The sequence below is a fragment of the Helianthus annuus genome, chromosome 3, assembly GCF_002127325.2.
Source record: "Helianthus annuus cultivar XRQ/B chromosome 3, HanXRQr2.0-SUNRISE, whole genome shotgun sequence".
NCBI classification, from domain to species: Eukaryota; Viridiplantae; Streptophyta; class Magnoliopsida; order Asterales; family Asteraceae; genus Helianthus; species Helianthus annuus.
The window spans coordinates 93,048,762-93,064,836 of record NC_035435.2 but is presented as its reverse complement, the minus strand read 5'-3'; the positions used below and the strand labels follow the sequence as shown (position 1 = coordinate 93,064,836).

The 16,075-nt window shown below is 37.7% G+C and overlaps 1 protein-coding gene across 1 annotated transcript; it reads left to right on the top strand.

Annotated features, from left to right (window-relative positions):
• The first annotated feature begins 13,166 nt into the window (after window positions 1-13,166).
• Window positions 13,167-15,899, top strand: LOC110929259 (L-type lectin-domain containing receptor kinase IX.1). Its single transcript, XM_022172396.2, has 2 exons — window positions 13,167-15,379; window positions 15,501-15,899. Exon 1 carries the CDS (start codon window positions 13,196-13,198, stop codon window positions 15,374-15,376), a length of 2,181 nt encoding a protein of 726 aa, XP_022028088.2. The 5' UTR covers window positions 13,167-13,195; the 3' UTR covers window positions 15,377-15,379; window positions 15,501-15,899.
• Window positions 15,900-16,075: the final 176 nt, after the last annotated feature.

The following is a 16,075-nucleotide window of genomic DNA, read 5'->3' as shown; positions in this document are numbered from 1 at the left end:
GATTAACACCTGGCTCTAACTTCAACTTCCTAATAACTGTTGATCCAGACTCCCCCTTTCACAGACTCCCCCTCTCAATATGCTGAGATCTTGAGATATCTGGCTCAAACTTTGACAATTTGCCTCCGTTTGAAATAATGAAGTCTCCAAACCTGTTAGTCAACCCATAATATTAAAATTCATCTTTTTCAACCAATAAAAACAAACTTAATCAGCTCTAGCAATCCGCTCAAGTATTCAAGTTCAATTTAATGACCTTGATTACTCGATTAATCTACCAAGTTCAATTTAATGACCCTGGTTGAACTTTTAACGAATTCAACTGATTTAGTAAAATCATTTTTAACTTTTTCTGAAAATAACAAGTATCAAATTAATGAACTCGTTTTTGACACAAAAAAAAAAAAAAAAAAAAAACAATCAAACTTCCAACAATGTAAGCTCTTCTCATTCTTCAGCTCAGAATCTCCTGCATCTGCTTCATCTTTCTAGAATCCGACAATCAACTTTCCACTCTGGTTTGTCTAAAATAAAGCAGAAATGTAAAATCTTTTTGACTTTTAATGTGATCTAAACTAAGAAAAGAAATAACAGAAAACTTAAATTGCAGAGAAGTAAACTATTTACAAGTTTTATTTTGGCGAGCGTGTCAGGGAATCATATCAGCTTTTCAGACAGATTACAAGTACCGTTAAGCTACATTTCATACTCAGACTTAAACAATTCACCTCGATTGTCGATATGATGATCCATCTTAAATTCTCACACAAACTTCAATCTATTCAGGATACCGTTGAAGTGTTTTAAGAACTTAGATCAATTCATGTGTCCCACCTCTTGAATATACTCCCGTATCCAGAATCCCAATATTCAGTCTTACAGGCAAGAATACCACAATGATATCTGTACATAAATTAGGGGTAAAATGCGAGAACTGGGGGATCTCAGGTCAGAACTTCCGTTCAGCAGAGAGATATCAGTTTCGACTTTGCAGTGTGTCCCCTTTAGAGGATCTTTTCAGCTACAACAGATGATTATCAATTTTATTGTCTAATCAGCTGAGGGCTTCATGCTATATTTCAAGCATTTTGGATAAAGTATTAGCCAAGGACTAGGTCAGAACTACCGTTCAGCAAAAGTCCCGGAATAATACCCCAGACATTATAGAGTACAAACACCAAGTATATCAGAATACGAGACCTTTCAAACGAGATTTCAGGGGTTACCTATATATCCAAGTAGTGTTCCCCACGAATTTCACAAGTTTGAAATTTTAGGTTTATATCCCGAATAAATCTACTAAATGTACGAAAACCTATCGACACATCGTTAGTGAGACTGTTTAACTCATTTTGTCTTTCCAAATCTTTAGCATACTGTAATTGTCTAGCTGATGTACTATCATTTTCCCCATATACACAAGCTCTTTTTCAATTTTATCATGTTTTTGTATTTTTGCATTTTTTTACTGTTTTTGTATTTTTCTGAAAATAAACTATGTACAACTATCTATCTCCCCCTAAATACCAAAACACGTAAAAAACCGACAAACCATCGCAGATTGTTTCTCATCTTCATCCGCAACAGTACTCTCATCAACGCTCACAATCCCATCCGACACCGAAAGCAATTTCATACCATTAAGTTTTAACAAATATTGAAACCGATTTTTATCAAAAGCTTTGGTATGCAAATCAGCTTTTTGTTCGTCAGTGTGGATTTTCTCAATTCGTATCAACTTCTTCTCGAAGCAATCGCGAATAAAGTGATGACGAATTTCGATATGTTTAGTTTTAGCATGATGTACTGGATTTTTAGTTATATTAATTGCGGCCTCATTATCAACAAACAGAGGTGTGTTAAGAAATTGCAAACCGTAGTCGCGCATCTGTTGCTGTATCCACAGGATCTGAGAGCAGCAACTGCTAGCAGAAACATACTCCGCTTCACATGTAGATAATGCCACAGATGTTTGTTTCTTACACTGCCAGGTAACCAATCTCGAACCAAAGAACTGGCATCCTGCAGTTGTTGATTTCGCGTTGACTTTGCAGCATCCGAAATCCGAATCGGAATACCCTTCGAGGGTAAAATCACCTTTTCTAGGATACCATAACCCCAATGACGGAGTACCTTTCAGGTAACGTAATATCCTCTTGACAATAATCATGTGCGATGCTCTCGGGTTAGACTGAAATCTTGCTGCGAGGCACATTGGGTACATGATGTCAGGACGTGAAGCAGTCAGATACATCAAAGAACCTATCATGGAACGGTAAAACGTTTCATCAGCCCTGTCTCCGGTGAGATCTGGGTGAATCCCATGATTAGTCGCAAGTGGGGTAGCAGCTGGAGTAGAACTTGACATTCCAAATTTCTCTAGAATATCATGCACGTACTTCGTTTAATGAATGAAAATTCCCTCAGGAAGTTGTTCAACTTGTAAACCCAGAAAGAATTTCATCTCCATCATTGATGACATTTCGAACTTCTGCTTCATCACCTGTTTGAAATCTTTGCATAATTTCTCATTTGTTGACCCAAAAATTATATCGTCCACATAAATTTGTACTATCAGAAGATGACCATCAACGACTTTAGTGAAGAGAGTGGCATCCACTTTTCCACGTATAAACTGGTTAGCGAGTAGGTGTTGAGACAAAGTCTCGTACCAGGCTCTCGGTGCCTGATGTAAACCATACAACGCTTTGTCCAGCAAATAAACTTTGTTCTTGTGGATTGGGTCAGTGAAGCCCGGCGGCTGACCAACATAAACCTCCTCTTTGACCTTCCCATAAAGAAACGCTGATTTAACATCTAACTGGTATACTTTGAAATTCTTCCAAGACGCAAATGCTAGGAAAATTCTGATAGCCTCTAGCCGTGCAACAGGAGCATAGACTTCGGTAAAATCAATCCCCTCTTGTTGACTAAAGCCCTGAACAACGAGTCGAGCTTTGTTCCTTACAACCACTCCTCTATCGTCCCTCTTACATTTGAAAACCCATTTTGTATTGATTTTCCTCTGACTATCCGGCAAATCAACTAACTTCCACACTCCCAACTTTTCAAACTGACTTAACTCTTCTTGCATCGCTATGACCCAAGAGTCTTCAGTAAGCGCCTCTTTGTAAGTTCTCGGTTCAACCTGTGAGATAAAACAGCTTAATGAAAATTCAGTTTGTAAAGGTGCTACTGTAGAATAAAAACATGTTAAGCCCTGGTCAATTTGACGTCTCGTGCGAACGCCCGTTTGCAATTCTCCTATGATCAACTCCTCTGGATGATAAGAAAGAGTTCGCGGCATCACTTCACTTGGAACTTCTACATTTCCCTCCAGATTAGTAACATTTTGTTCTACATCTTGTTCACCAACTTGGTTTGTTTGACTTGACAACTGGATCTGCTCCCCCTCAAGATCTGAATCACCATGGTCAAAAACTGGCATATTTTCAGCTTCTTGATCATCATTCACCTCCGACTGATTACCAGGAGCAACTTCATCATCATTTTCACCAGCATTACTAGGACCTGCTTCATCGTCATTTGAAGTTTCCTGAGGTCTTCTAGAATACTCCGCTGGAAACCTGAGCTGCGACTCATACTCTCGCAAAATATCCAGCTCATCAAAGAAATCTTCTTCTTCCTCTGATTCTTCTCTCATGTCAAACGAATCCCAAAGTTTGTCATAATGATAATGCCATGAATCACCAGGATTCTGTGGCGGCATAGTGTAACCTTGACATTCAACATTTGCTGCCTCAATAATCTGCTTGTCGCTTGGAATGAAAACGCGTCGCAAAGGACTTGAATAACCCACAAAGATTCCCTCAACGCTCTTCGGACCAAACTTTCCTTTAGGCTCTATCACCGTACAGGGTGACCCAAACGGTTCTAGATACTTCAAATTCGGCTTGCGTTTATTGAGTAGCTCAAAACACGTCTTGTTGAACTTCTTTACAGTAAGAACTCTATTGAGAGTATAACATGCAGCCGAAACAGCTTCAGCCCAGAAATTAATTGGTAACTTAGAATCTGCAAGCATTGTTCTGGCTGTCTCGATTAGTGTCCGGTTTTTGCGTTCTGCAACTCCATTCTGCTGCGGAGTGTACGGAGCACTAAACTCATGCAGTATACCTCGTTCGTCACAAAATTCTTCCATCTTACTGTTTTTGAACTCAGTACCATTATCACTACGAATTCTACAGATTGGCCTCTGGTACAGATTCTCAATTCTTTTAAACAATGCCATCAAACTATCAAAAGTCTCATCTTTTGATTTCAAAAACATTACCCAAGAAAATCTGGAGTAATCATCAGTCACGACCAAACAGTAGGAATCTCCTGTTATACTCTTGACATTCACTGGACCAAACAAATCCATGTGAAGTCTTTCCAAAGGTCTTGAAACTGAATTGACTTGCTTTGTAGGGTGTGACTTTTTCTTCTATTTGCCTTTGACACAACTTATGCACTCCCCTTCCAGATGAAAACCTTTAATATTCACTCCAGTGACCAAGTCGTTATGTACTAAGTGATTCATTTTCCTTAGGTGAATATGCCCCATCTTTCGGTGCCATAACCTTGATTCTTTTTCCGTTGCTCTGGACACAAAACAATGAGCCTGACCCGTGGTTGTAGTAGCAATGCTCATGTCCAACACGTACAGATCGTTGACTCTTGGTGCCCTCATGATGATCCACTCTTCAGGTATCACAAATCCCGGTTTCAAGATCAAACATTCTTTGTCGGTGAAATGAGTAGTATACATCCTGTCACATATCTGGGAGATACTCAGCAGGTTGTTTTCCAGCTCAGCGATGTAATGGACTCTCTCAAACGTTATAATGCCATTTGACAATGTTCCTTCACCTATGATCCTACCTCCTTGATTACCCGCAAAACCCACATAACCACCGTTAATGTTATTCACATCATACAGCAATGCGGTCTTCCCTGTCATATGCCTTGACGCTCCACTATCCATTATCCACCTGGATACAAGTTTTGGAAGATCCTGCACATAACAAATCATCATTTAAACAACTTCAAGAAAGATGCCGATTCATGCTTCACAATCCAGGCCTCATCAGCCTTAGGTGCAACCTTGACTCTCGCAATTTGAATTTTGAAATTTTCAGCCTTGAGAGGCGGAAAATTTGCATCATAATCAACAATAATTGGCTCTTCAGCCTTTTTCTCTTCAGAATTTGAAACTTTCTTCTCAACTTTTGATTCAATTTTTGGTTTCCACACCTGTTGAGTTTCTGCAAACCCCTTTATAAAATTTATCATTTTGAGTTACCAACTTCTTTACGGGTTCAGTTTTAGCTTTTACGTTGTCGATTTTAACGTTTTTCTTCTCAACCACTTTCTTCTCAACATACATCGGTGCTTTACCCTTCACATCAACCTTCTTTTGTTGAACCTTCACAGCTTCAGTCTTAGGCTTCACATATGTACACTTTCGTGCAATATGACCAACCTCACATCTAAAACAAGTACGGGTTCAGCTACCCGACTCGTGCCTTCAGACGAGCCTGTGAAGCTCTCTTCTCAAAAAATTCTTTGTTTGATTTTGAAAAAATTTCTTTTTCTTCATCATCAAGTGAACTTGAACTATTCACAAATTTTCTCTTTTCAACAAACCTCTTGTGTGAAACATTCTTTTTCTAAAACGGTTTACCCCCTGATAACCACCCGACCAGTTAATTCTGTTGTTATTGTAAAAACGCGGTGGATAACCAGTTTTCTTGTTGTAAACCCTGTCTTTCTTTCGACTCAGATTGTTCGCTGTTGACAACTCAACTTCGACCAGTTTGAAAACTTTTGTCAATTTGTTCAAATTAACATTCTCTAATGGAAACTCAGAATCTGAAAACAACTTATCCGATCCCAACATCTTGTACATGATAAGATCAGATTCATCATGTAAGTTGTTTTTGGATTTTTGCTTCGGAATGTATTTGTCTAGAAAACACCCATCCTCCTCAGAAGTGTCACAATCCGATTTAAGCACTTTGTCTACCACACTTTTCACCACATCATTTTGGACACTTTCGTCATTGGAAGATGTGAACATGACATCAATATTCTCCGGAAGTTGCACTTCACTTCCTTCCTCAAGTTCAACCAACCCAGATTCCTTTTTAGTGTAATTATGCAAAATCGGCGGTGGAACTTTGTGAAACCCTACACCGGTACCATCTGAAAACACATCCTTGCCAGCTTTGTTTTTTCCTATAGGTTTAGGAACAATATGCTGCAACACAAAGCTTGCAGAGTTATAACTGTTAAGTTTCAACTGAATTCGCTCATTCTCTATTTCAGCTTCTTGAACTTTAAGTTTCAATTTAGTGATCTCATCCAGTTGTTTATTTATTGATTCTTCTTTTATTCTCACCACAGCTCGCAAATGTTCATTTTCTTTAAACGTTTTACCATTTCGTTCATCACTTTCTTTAACTGTGGTTTTGAGTTTTTCAAATTTTTCAGAAATTTTACGGTTTTCAAGAATTAACTTTTCATTTTCAGTTTTAACCTTTTCATGATCAATTTTATCTTTTTCCATTTGAGATGTTAACTCTTTGATCCGTTCAGTTGAAGCTCTCACAGTTTTGTCACGACCGAGTATTTGATCCTCAACACTGCTGACTTTAGCTGTCAGGTTTTTAATTTTCTCATTGTTGAGGTACGTGATAGTACTACATAAATTGCATTCTTTTGTGCAATTTTTGTAGTCAATGTTTCCATCAATCTTCTTACCTGACGCATTAGTTGACACATTTGGACTGACCTGATCCTTAGACTCAGAAACAGAATTAGGATCTACCTCAAGTGCTTTCGCAGCTAGCACTTTGTCAGCCATCTGTCCCAGATTTTCAGCTGTCAACTCCTGCGTAACATCAATCAAGCCCGTATCAATCTTTTTCACTTCATCAATCTCTTCTTTTTCTTTCTTTTCTTTCTCCTCTTTCTCTTCTTCAATGATCTTTGACGTTGGTGTTCCCCACCACTTGTGCTGCCAATATCCATCTTCTTCTTTATACTCCTTGATGATGGCCTCGATATCAAGCGTTTTGTCATCAATCGCGATGTTGCCATACTTATCAAGGTAGCACTCTCTGTCTGGATCCCATCTATTCGCTCTTTTTGCCTCTAGATATATACCAGAAAGTCTGATAATCTTGTTTTCAGCAACCATCTTCCGATATCTATACTTCTGATCCTTTGTTCGATTATCTTTCCACGGAATAGGCTCATTCTTTGCCATGAAAGCATAACCAACAGCATCTTCTTCTGGCAAAACCTCTTTGCTCCAATCGTAACCCTCATCATCATAAATCACAGCTAAAGCCCTCGATTTGTCTCTGTTCTCTTCCTGCTGCTTCAATCTGGGCGGCTCAGATTTATTCTGATGGTAGATTGCCTTTTTGTAGTAGTCGTCTCGAAACGGATTCTCTGATTCATCTTCATACGCATTTCTGCATTCCCGCTTGAAATGACCCTTCTGTTTACACTTAAAACATGTCACCTTTGACTTATCGAACCCCAGCTTTGTAGACGGACCTCCGATTGTCTTCCTCCCGGTAATTTCCATGAAACGCTGAGCACGTCGAACAGCACTTGCCATCGCCCAACGAATATCAATCAGTTCCATTTCCTCCGGGTCTATCTGATCGTAGTCTTCTTTTGTCAGATTTGTGTTCCCGATCTTTCCGGCCACCAAACCTTCATAGGACTCCAACACAGACGCCAGAAAAACCATTTGTTGCTTGGCCGACTCTTCATCAAAGTTCTGTGCATTCTTCAGATCTATCGCGATATTGCACGAAAACTTCGTATCAGAACGATTTGCAGAAGACGTAGATCCACTGTGATAACCACTGTGGCTTCCACTGCTTGGACTGCTTTGATTTTCTTTACTTGCTGGAGATACATTCTCAGCTGAAAATGCAGTCTTTGGAGAAGTAGCTTTCGGCATCAAGCTTTTCGGATAGTAAAGATCCAAGTTTTGCTGATAGGATGAGTGATTGACTTTGTATGTTTTCTTCAATTCAAGCTCATGACTTTCAAGTCTCTCAATCACAACATCTGGAGTCAAATTTTCAGGAGCAATAGTGTTCTTCAACATCAGTGCGTAGTATCTCCAATCCACTTCATCTGGTAATGAATCAAACAGTTTTTCAACAAGTTCTTCATCAGAATACGTAATCTGATGTCGTGCAAGTTCCAGCTTCAGATGACCGAACCTTTCAATCATTTTACAAACCGATTCATTTTTAAGACAACTAAACATGTCAAACTCTTTTCTAAGAAGTTTCGTTTTATTCTTTACAATCTCTTTGCTACCAAGACACTTCTTTTCAAGTTTTTCCCACAAATCTTTAGCATTGGAGTAATCTATCAGTGAAATGATATCTTCTCGCACCGATTGAAACAGTAATGCCACACACTTCTGCTCTGCCACAAAGGATTCAATTTCGTCAGCTGATGATAAAGTTTCTCCACTTTTGTCTCCATGAACATATCCATTTTTCAAACTCTTCCAACTTGCAAACGCAAAAGCCATCAACCAATCCTCAAATTTTCTCAACCAACGGCTATATTCCTCAATTGCCATAAGCTTCGGAGGTTTGTTGAATGTACCGAATGCATTCTCAGACTCCCAAGCTTCCTTCTTTTTCTCCTTTGATTGATTCTCATTTGTATTGTTCGAAGACGTATCGTTGTTTCCCGAACTACCTGTGAATGCATACATGTCGTGAAAGGATTCATGAAAATATCATCCATTTTGATCGTTCCTGCAAAATCAACCAACACTTAGAAAAATTTTCGAGATTTTTGAAAAACAGAACCACAAAAGCGGACCAATCTGTACATGTGACAGATAAGCGAACCAAACAGGTTCAGATAAGCGAACCAGATGTGCTATATGAGCGAATCAGACAATGTATCAAAAGGCGAACCCAACTATGTCCTTTCGAGCGGACCAGAAAATGTCACAAGAGCGAACCAGTAAATGATCGTTCGAGCGGACCAGATAGTGTCCGTTCGAGCGAACCAGTCAGTAAAATTGTCTGAAAGAGTGGACTAAACAGGTATTTCAAGCGAACCTGATCACTAATGTACGAAAAAGCGGAGCGATAGTTCGAAAAAGAGAACCACTGTTTTTAGTCTGTTTTTACCATTTTTAGTCCATATTTTCACCTGATTCTTTCTAGGGTTTGTTATTAGTGTATTTTATATGTTATACTCAAATTTCAGACAATTTCAACCGTAGGAACCACTGAAAACCGAAAAAGTATGATAGAAAGTGAGTAGAAAAGAGAGATTTCTGTAGATATAAGCTGTAGTAGTATGAACTCCTCGTCCTGAGCTCTGATACCACTTGTTGGACCGTTCTTTGACCCGAAAAGTCAGTCAGAGTAGCTCATCCTCACATATAAAGGCGGAATCAGAATATGCAAGGTTACAACAGCTTGTCCTATTAATTTCCTTTGCTTTTATTGCTTTTCTACTGAAAATTTGACAGAGTTTTGCTCCAGCATACAAACATACGTTCTTGGACCGCTCAGACGACACCACTATTTATAGACTATGTGGTTCGCTCATACGACAGGTCAAATGAGCGAACCTGTTACAAATTGACACATAAGCGGACCAGCTAAGACCCTATGAGCGGACCACTATGAAACATGTACAGAAAAGCGAACCTACTTGTATTTTACATAATATTTACAGTTTGACCCCCTGTTGACCAATCTTGACTTCAGACTTTTTGTAGACGAAGTCAACAGACATTCCGTGCATCAACAGGTTTGGTGACCACCTCGCATGCGACCCAATTCAACTTTCTAGCATTATCATTTCCTCCCCGAAGAAAGGTGCACCTAATTTTGTCGAGACTATCCATGACCGAGACCGGAGCCTTGAACATAGAGAAGTAATAAAGTCGGAGGCTAGTCAGAATCGAGTTAACCAACGTGAGCCTCCCGCCAAAAGAGAGCATGTTGGCTTTCTAAGGGCTATAAGTTTGGACGAGAATTTGTTGATGATTGGTTTCCACGCCCTACGAGGTTCATATTTTGACCAATAGGGAGGCCAAGATGTATGAATGGTAACGAGCCTTTTTCACAATTTAACAAATTCGCCATTCTCTCTGCCTCTCTATCATCTACACCAACTTCGTGCAACCTACTTTTATGGAAGTTGACTTTGAGCCTGGAGATAAGGAGGAAACACCTAAGGATACGCTTTAGGCCATGCAAGTTGTTAACGGACCGATCTCTCACAAATACTACATCATCCGCATACATGAAATGCGAAACACTCGTTCCGTCGTTAGGGAGGCTAGTACCCTTAAAAATATGATTAGAGCAAGCTGACTTCATCATGTCATTTAGTCCTTCCATGGCCACTATAAAGAGATAAGGTGAGAGGGGGTGGCCATGTCGAATTCCACGCTTAATAGGAAATTCTACGGTAGGTGAGCCATTAATAAGCACAGACCCTTTACCAAGGATTCCTCATGGGTTAAATGTATTTGTGGTCGATCCATAAGAATATTGGATTTTTTATAACATGCAAGATCTTTTAATCCTGTTGAAATTTATGAAAATTAAGAATATCAGATTCATGTGTTTTTAGTTCATTTTGGAAATTGCATTGTTACATCTCATGTGGCGGGAAATATCTACTAGCTAAGTCGTAGAGTTGTTTGTTTGTTCAAACTACGGTGCATAACTTTCTCTCTGGACTTGGACTTTTAACTGTCCAAACAATATAAGTATTTTAAAGATAAAAAGGAATGACATTGCAAAGTAAAATAATATATACATATTAAATTAAATATATGAATATATAATTATAATAGTATCAACTAAAAGTATCTTGCAATTTAATATGATTGTATTTTATTATCCTTTTAACCTCTACTAAATGTATACCACTGAATTTTTTTAGATACTTATTGCTATAATTATTATATATGTTAACATCCTTATTTCTTATTTAAATACATATACATATACAATTGTATTTCATTTATTAGATTTTTATTTTAGCATCATATATCAAAAAATGGAAAAGCACAGGTTTGAAATGATCGTTGATGAAATTTTTATAAGGTTGCCTGCTTAAGCTATTGGTTGTTTCAAATGTGTTTCAAAAAAAATCCGTAATGAGCTGTCAACTCATAAATTTGAGATGATGCATTCCCGTCGAATTGGAAATTTACCACACAAGAAACTAATCTCACTGAAAGATATGTCAATTGTCGTTGACAACATAATAGGTGGGAATCTAGATGTCGTTACAAGCAAAACCATATCTTTTCCTGACAATGTCCACCCAACCTTGTTACGTATTTTATCGTCGCATAATGGACTGTTACTAGTTTGCAATGAACAGATTTGATGTGACCTGATCCTTTGGAATCCAACAACTAGACGGTATAAGTTTTTGTCCTACGATTACTTTGGTTATAGTTACGGTCAAAACATCGGTACAACTCTAATGTATTTTGATGAATCCAACGATTTCAAAGTTGTTCCCATTAAATGTTTGTGTAATGTCGTTACTGCTCGTGTTTATTCACGACATCGTGAGACTTGGAGAAAAATAAATTTCTTGAGCGGAACTAATTATGGTTCAAGGCTTTATTCTTGGTCTCCCGGAATTTATTCTGAAAAAACCATATATTTCATGGTTTCAAATTATTGGTTTCCACCTAGCGATAAATATATAGTTGCTTTCGATGTTAATTCAGAAACTTTCAGGATCCTACAATTTCCCGAATGTATGGAAGTTATTCATTGCCAAGGACATTTTCTTACCATTTCTAATAAGAAGATACATATGTTTGTTGTTGGAAGGTCTCATGAGGTAACACAGTTGATTTGCTCAAATATGAAGATGAAGCCTGGATCTAGATGTTCTCTTTCAATAATGCTCATATACTTTCGCTCTAAGATAGGCGTCAAAGGACCAATATAATTCAAAACAACAAGCGGCTGATAATAAGCATTTGGAGTGATATGATTGAAGTTGAGATGTGCAATGAAGTTTTTAAATACCTCCAAGATGTTGACACCTATAACGGTCCAAAATGAGCATTATTTATTGAGACCAAGATGCTATATTATATTGGATTATGTTTCCTTTTTTTGAACTTTTTTTATAGTTTCAAATATTTCGCCGTATTATGCTAAGAATATGTTGTCGTCTGTATCTGATAACACCGGAAAGGAAAACATGTTAACGAAAAGTTGGGATACTTATGAAACCAAAATCAAAATTTATTGTGGGAAAGGAAAGAGGATACTAAATATGTTAAAAGTATTTTTTATATACTTTTGTTTATTTAAATTATACTTTCCTATCCCGGGAAGTCCCGGGTGATAGCCTAGACTTTAAATCTAGACTTTAATTATTTAAATACGATTGTGAAGCAATTATGAATGATACATATGTGCATAAAATATACCAAAATGATTGAATTGTTAGTGCGGTTTCTTTATGTTTCCATAATTTAATTTGACATGATGTGGCAACTGTATAATTTATTGTTTCCTAAATAGTTCACTACCAAAAGTAGGTGAATTAGTATACGTTAATCAATAGTACGTAGATTGTAATATTATTGGTATGTTGTTTATACTTGAATAATGTGTCTTTTCTAAGACCATTCATATTATCAACTTTATTCCTTAAACAACTTTGTTCACTTTAAGGAACAAAGTTATTGGTTTAAATGAATTTATAAAAATTATGTGACAAAACTATTATTTTTTATATAAAAATTGTGTGTATATTCTTTTTTTATTATATATGTAACAAAATTAATTATATAAAAGAAATTAAAAAAAGTTTGAGTAAATCGCCAAAATCGTCCATGTGGTTTTATATTTGCTACTTTCATCCAAATGTTATTCAACTTAATAGAAAAAGTAAACTAAGTTAGTGGTTTGGATGAAAATGAAAAAAAAATGTCAAATGTAAAGGTCTGTTTGATACAAAAAAAAAAAAAAAAAAAAAAAAAAAAAAAAAAAAAAATCATTTTAAATGAAACTGTCAAAAACACTAAACCTCATGAACGATTTTGGCAATTTCCTCAAAAAAAAAAATTAAAAAGCTACAATCCACTAACTTTAAAGAACAAAGCACCCTATTTTTAAATTCGATAATCAAACTCATGATTCACGTGAATGGTTCAGCTAAAAAATATAGTTTCAGTCTACAAATCAAACAACTAAAACGCCATCGTTTGAAGCTACTCTTTACAATCATGGCATTCTCCCGGACAAATCTCATCACTTGGTTTCTTGTTGTCTTCATCCCTTCTATAGCTTCAATTAACTTTAATTTTACAAATATCAATCCGTCATATCAGAATCGGGACATAGTTTCAGAAGGTGAAGGGTCATACATCTCCAACGAGGGAATCCAGGTGACCCCAAATGAGATTGGTTCTGTCCAGACAACTAGAGCTGGACGGGCGACGTACATCAGTCCTCTTCATCTTTGGGACAACAGATCTGGTGAGCTAGCAAGCTTCTCCACCAATTTCACATTTGTGATTGATTCAATGGGGAGCACAAATTACGGTGATGGTCTCACATTCTTTCTAGTTCAGAATAATACTGTGATAACCACAGGTGGATCCATGGGGCTTCCTGTCAACGCCACAACCCATGAGGCGATTAGCCAGTTTGTTGCTGTGGAGTTCGATACTTATCCGAATGCTTGGGACCCAAAAATAGCCGGTAGCAATGTTTCCATAGGTCCTCATGTGGGTATCAGTGTTAGCTCTCTTATTTCTGTCAGGTCTGAGGAATGGTCAAGTAATGTAACTGGTGGGAGTGTGTGTCAAGCTTGGATTACGTATGATTCAGTTTCTAATAATCTTAGTGTTTCCTTCACTGGTTTTCAGAACAATAGAGTCGTGCGTCAAGACGGACTGGTTTACATGGTTGACCTACGGAAAAAGTTACCCGAATGGGTTATATTCGGGTTTTCAGCAGCAACTGGACTTTCATTCCAAAAAAATAACGTTAGATCTTGGGCCTTTAATAGTTCGGATTTGCAGGTTGATAAAAACAACAGGATACCACCAGGCCAAGGGCCAAATCCTGGCCAAAAGAAAAACAACAAGGTGAAAATAATTATAATGGGATTATCAGTTACAGTTGTTTTTCTTTCAATGCTTGCATTTGTTTTGTGGAGGCGGCAAAAGAAATTGAGAGAAGATGACGCAGAAGAAGATTCCTTAGATGTTGAGATGAACAGTGAATTTGAAATGGGCACTGGGCCTAAAAGATTTTCGTACTATGAATTGTCTCATTCGACTGGTGATTTTGCAGAGACAGAGAAGCTTGGAGAGGGAGGTTTCGGCGGAGTTTACAAAGGTTTCTTGAAGGACACGAGCACATATATTGCAGTGAAAAAAGTTTCAAAGAGTTCCCAACAAGGGATGAAGGAGTATGCATCGGAGGTGAAGATCATTAGCCGATTGAGGCATAGAAATCTCGTGAAACTCATTGGTTGGTGTCACCAAAAAGGTGACTTTCTGCTTGTTTACGAATATATGGAAAATGGAAGCTTAGATTCACATCTTTTCAAAGGGAAGAGCTTATTGACATGGGAAACTAGGTACAAAATTGTACAAGGTTTGGCATCTGCTTTGTTGTATCTACATGAGGAATGGGAGCAATGTGTTTTGCATAGAGATATTAAATCAAGTAACGTGATGTTGGATTTGAGTTTCAATGCGAAGCTTGGTGACTTCGGGTTAGCTAAGTTGGTTGACCACGAGAAAGGCTCACAGACAACGATGTTGGCCGGAACCTTGGGTTATATGGCTCCTGAATGCGTAATCACTGGCAAAGCATCTAAGGAGTCGGATGTTTTTAGCTTCGGAGTTGTTGCATTGGAAATAGCTTGTGGGCGAAAACCAATGGAGTTCAAGGCTCCAGAAAAGCAAGTACGGTTAATAGAATGGGTTTGGGAGCTGTACGGGACTGGGCTTCTTCTAGAAGCAGCTGATCCGAGTCTAGAGTCAGATTTTAAGGAAGAAGAAATAAAGCGTTTAATGATTGTTGGGTTATGGTGTGTACACCCAGACTCATATTTTCGCCCATCGATGAGACAAGCCATTAAAGTACTGAATTGTGAAGCTTCCCTGCCTTTGCTACCCTTAAAGATGCCGGTGGCATCTTATTTGACACCTTCAGTTTCATCACTATATGATATGGCCTCCATTGCTCAATACCATTCATCAAGTAGCAACTCTAACACCGAATCATCAACTCAAACAACTTCGTCCACAAATTCTTCTTCTTCCCCATCTACATCATTGTTACATTCGATGCAATGAAAGGTCTAGATCTTTATAAGATGTGAATTCCCATGAGATATTTGTTGTTTGAAATGGGTGTTGAATCACATATTCAATGCAATAGCAAGTTAATATAAGATTTGTATCTAATTTTTTTTTTCAGGTTGAATATGTCAATTATGGAAGAAGAAGAAGAAGAAGAAAAAGAAGAAAGGCTAAAGGTATGTCATACTGAAGTAAAGGGCTGGTCTATTTGTGAGTCAAAGATAGGGAGCCTGATGTGATATGCTCTCGCTAGATATACATATGTGTGTGAAGCAGTGAAGCTACTTTGTCAAAAACACTCATTTTATAAATCTTTAATAAGTGTGTTGGTCTTCGCTAGATTTTGTGATAAAAGCTTACTGTATTGTAAGATGTTGGTGAGTCCATTTGTTTCTATAGATCTTTGTATGTGATTCATAATGGTGAAACATTCTTTGTTTTAGTATTTACGATAATGTATTATGGAAGACTGACTGAAGGCTGTGGTAATAAATATAAATCTATAAGTTTGTGTTAAGAGTTTGCACGGTTATCTTATGACTATTAACAATACAAATCATCAAAAATGTTGATACATGTTTGTGGACGCGACTCGACTTGACGCATGTCGACTCGAGCAACGGCATTCCTCCGTCGTTTTTCTTAAAGATCAAACATGGGCCAAAAGATACAAAAAGGATGTTGCAGCATGGT

Excerpts from the sequence above, each read along its gene's own strand:
- LOC110929259 (XM_022172396.2), top strand. The coding sequence starts at position 13,196 with ATGATTCACGTGAATGGTTCAGCTAAAAAATATAGTTTCAGTCTACAA.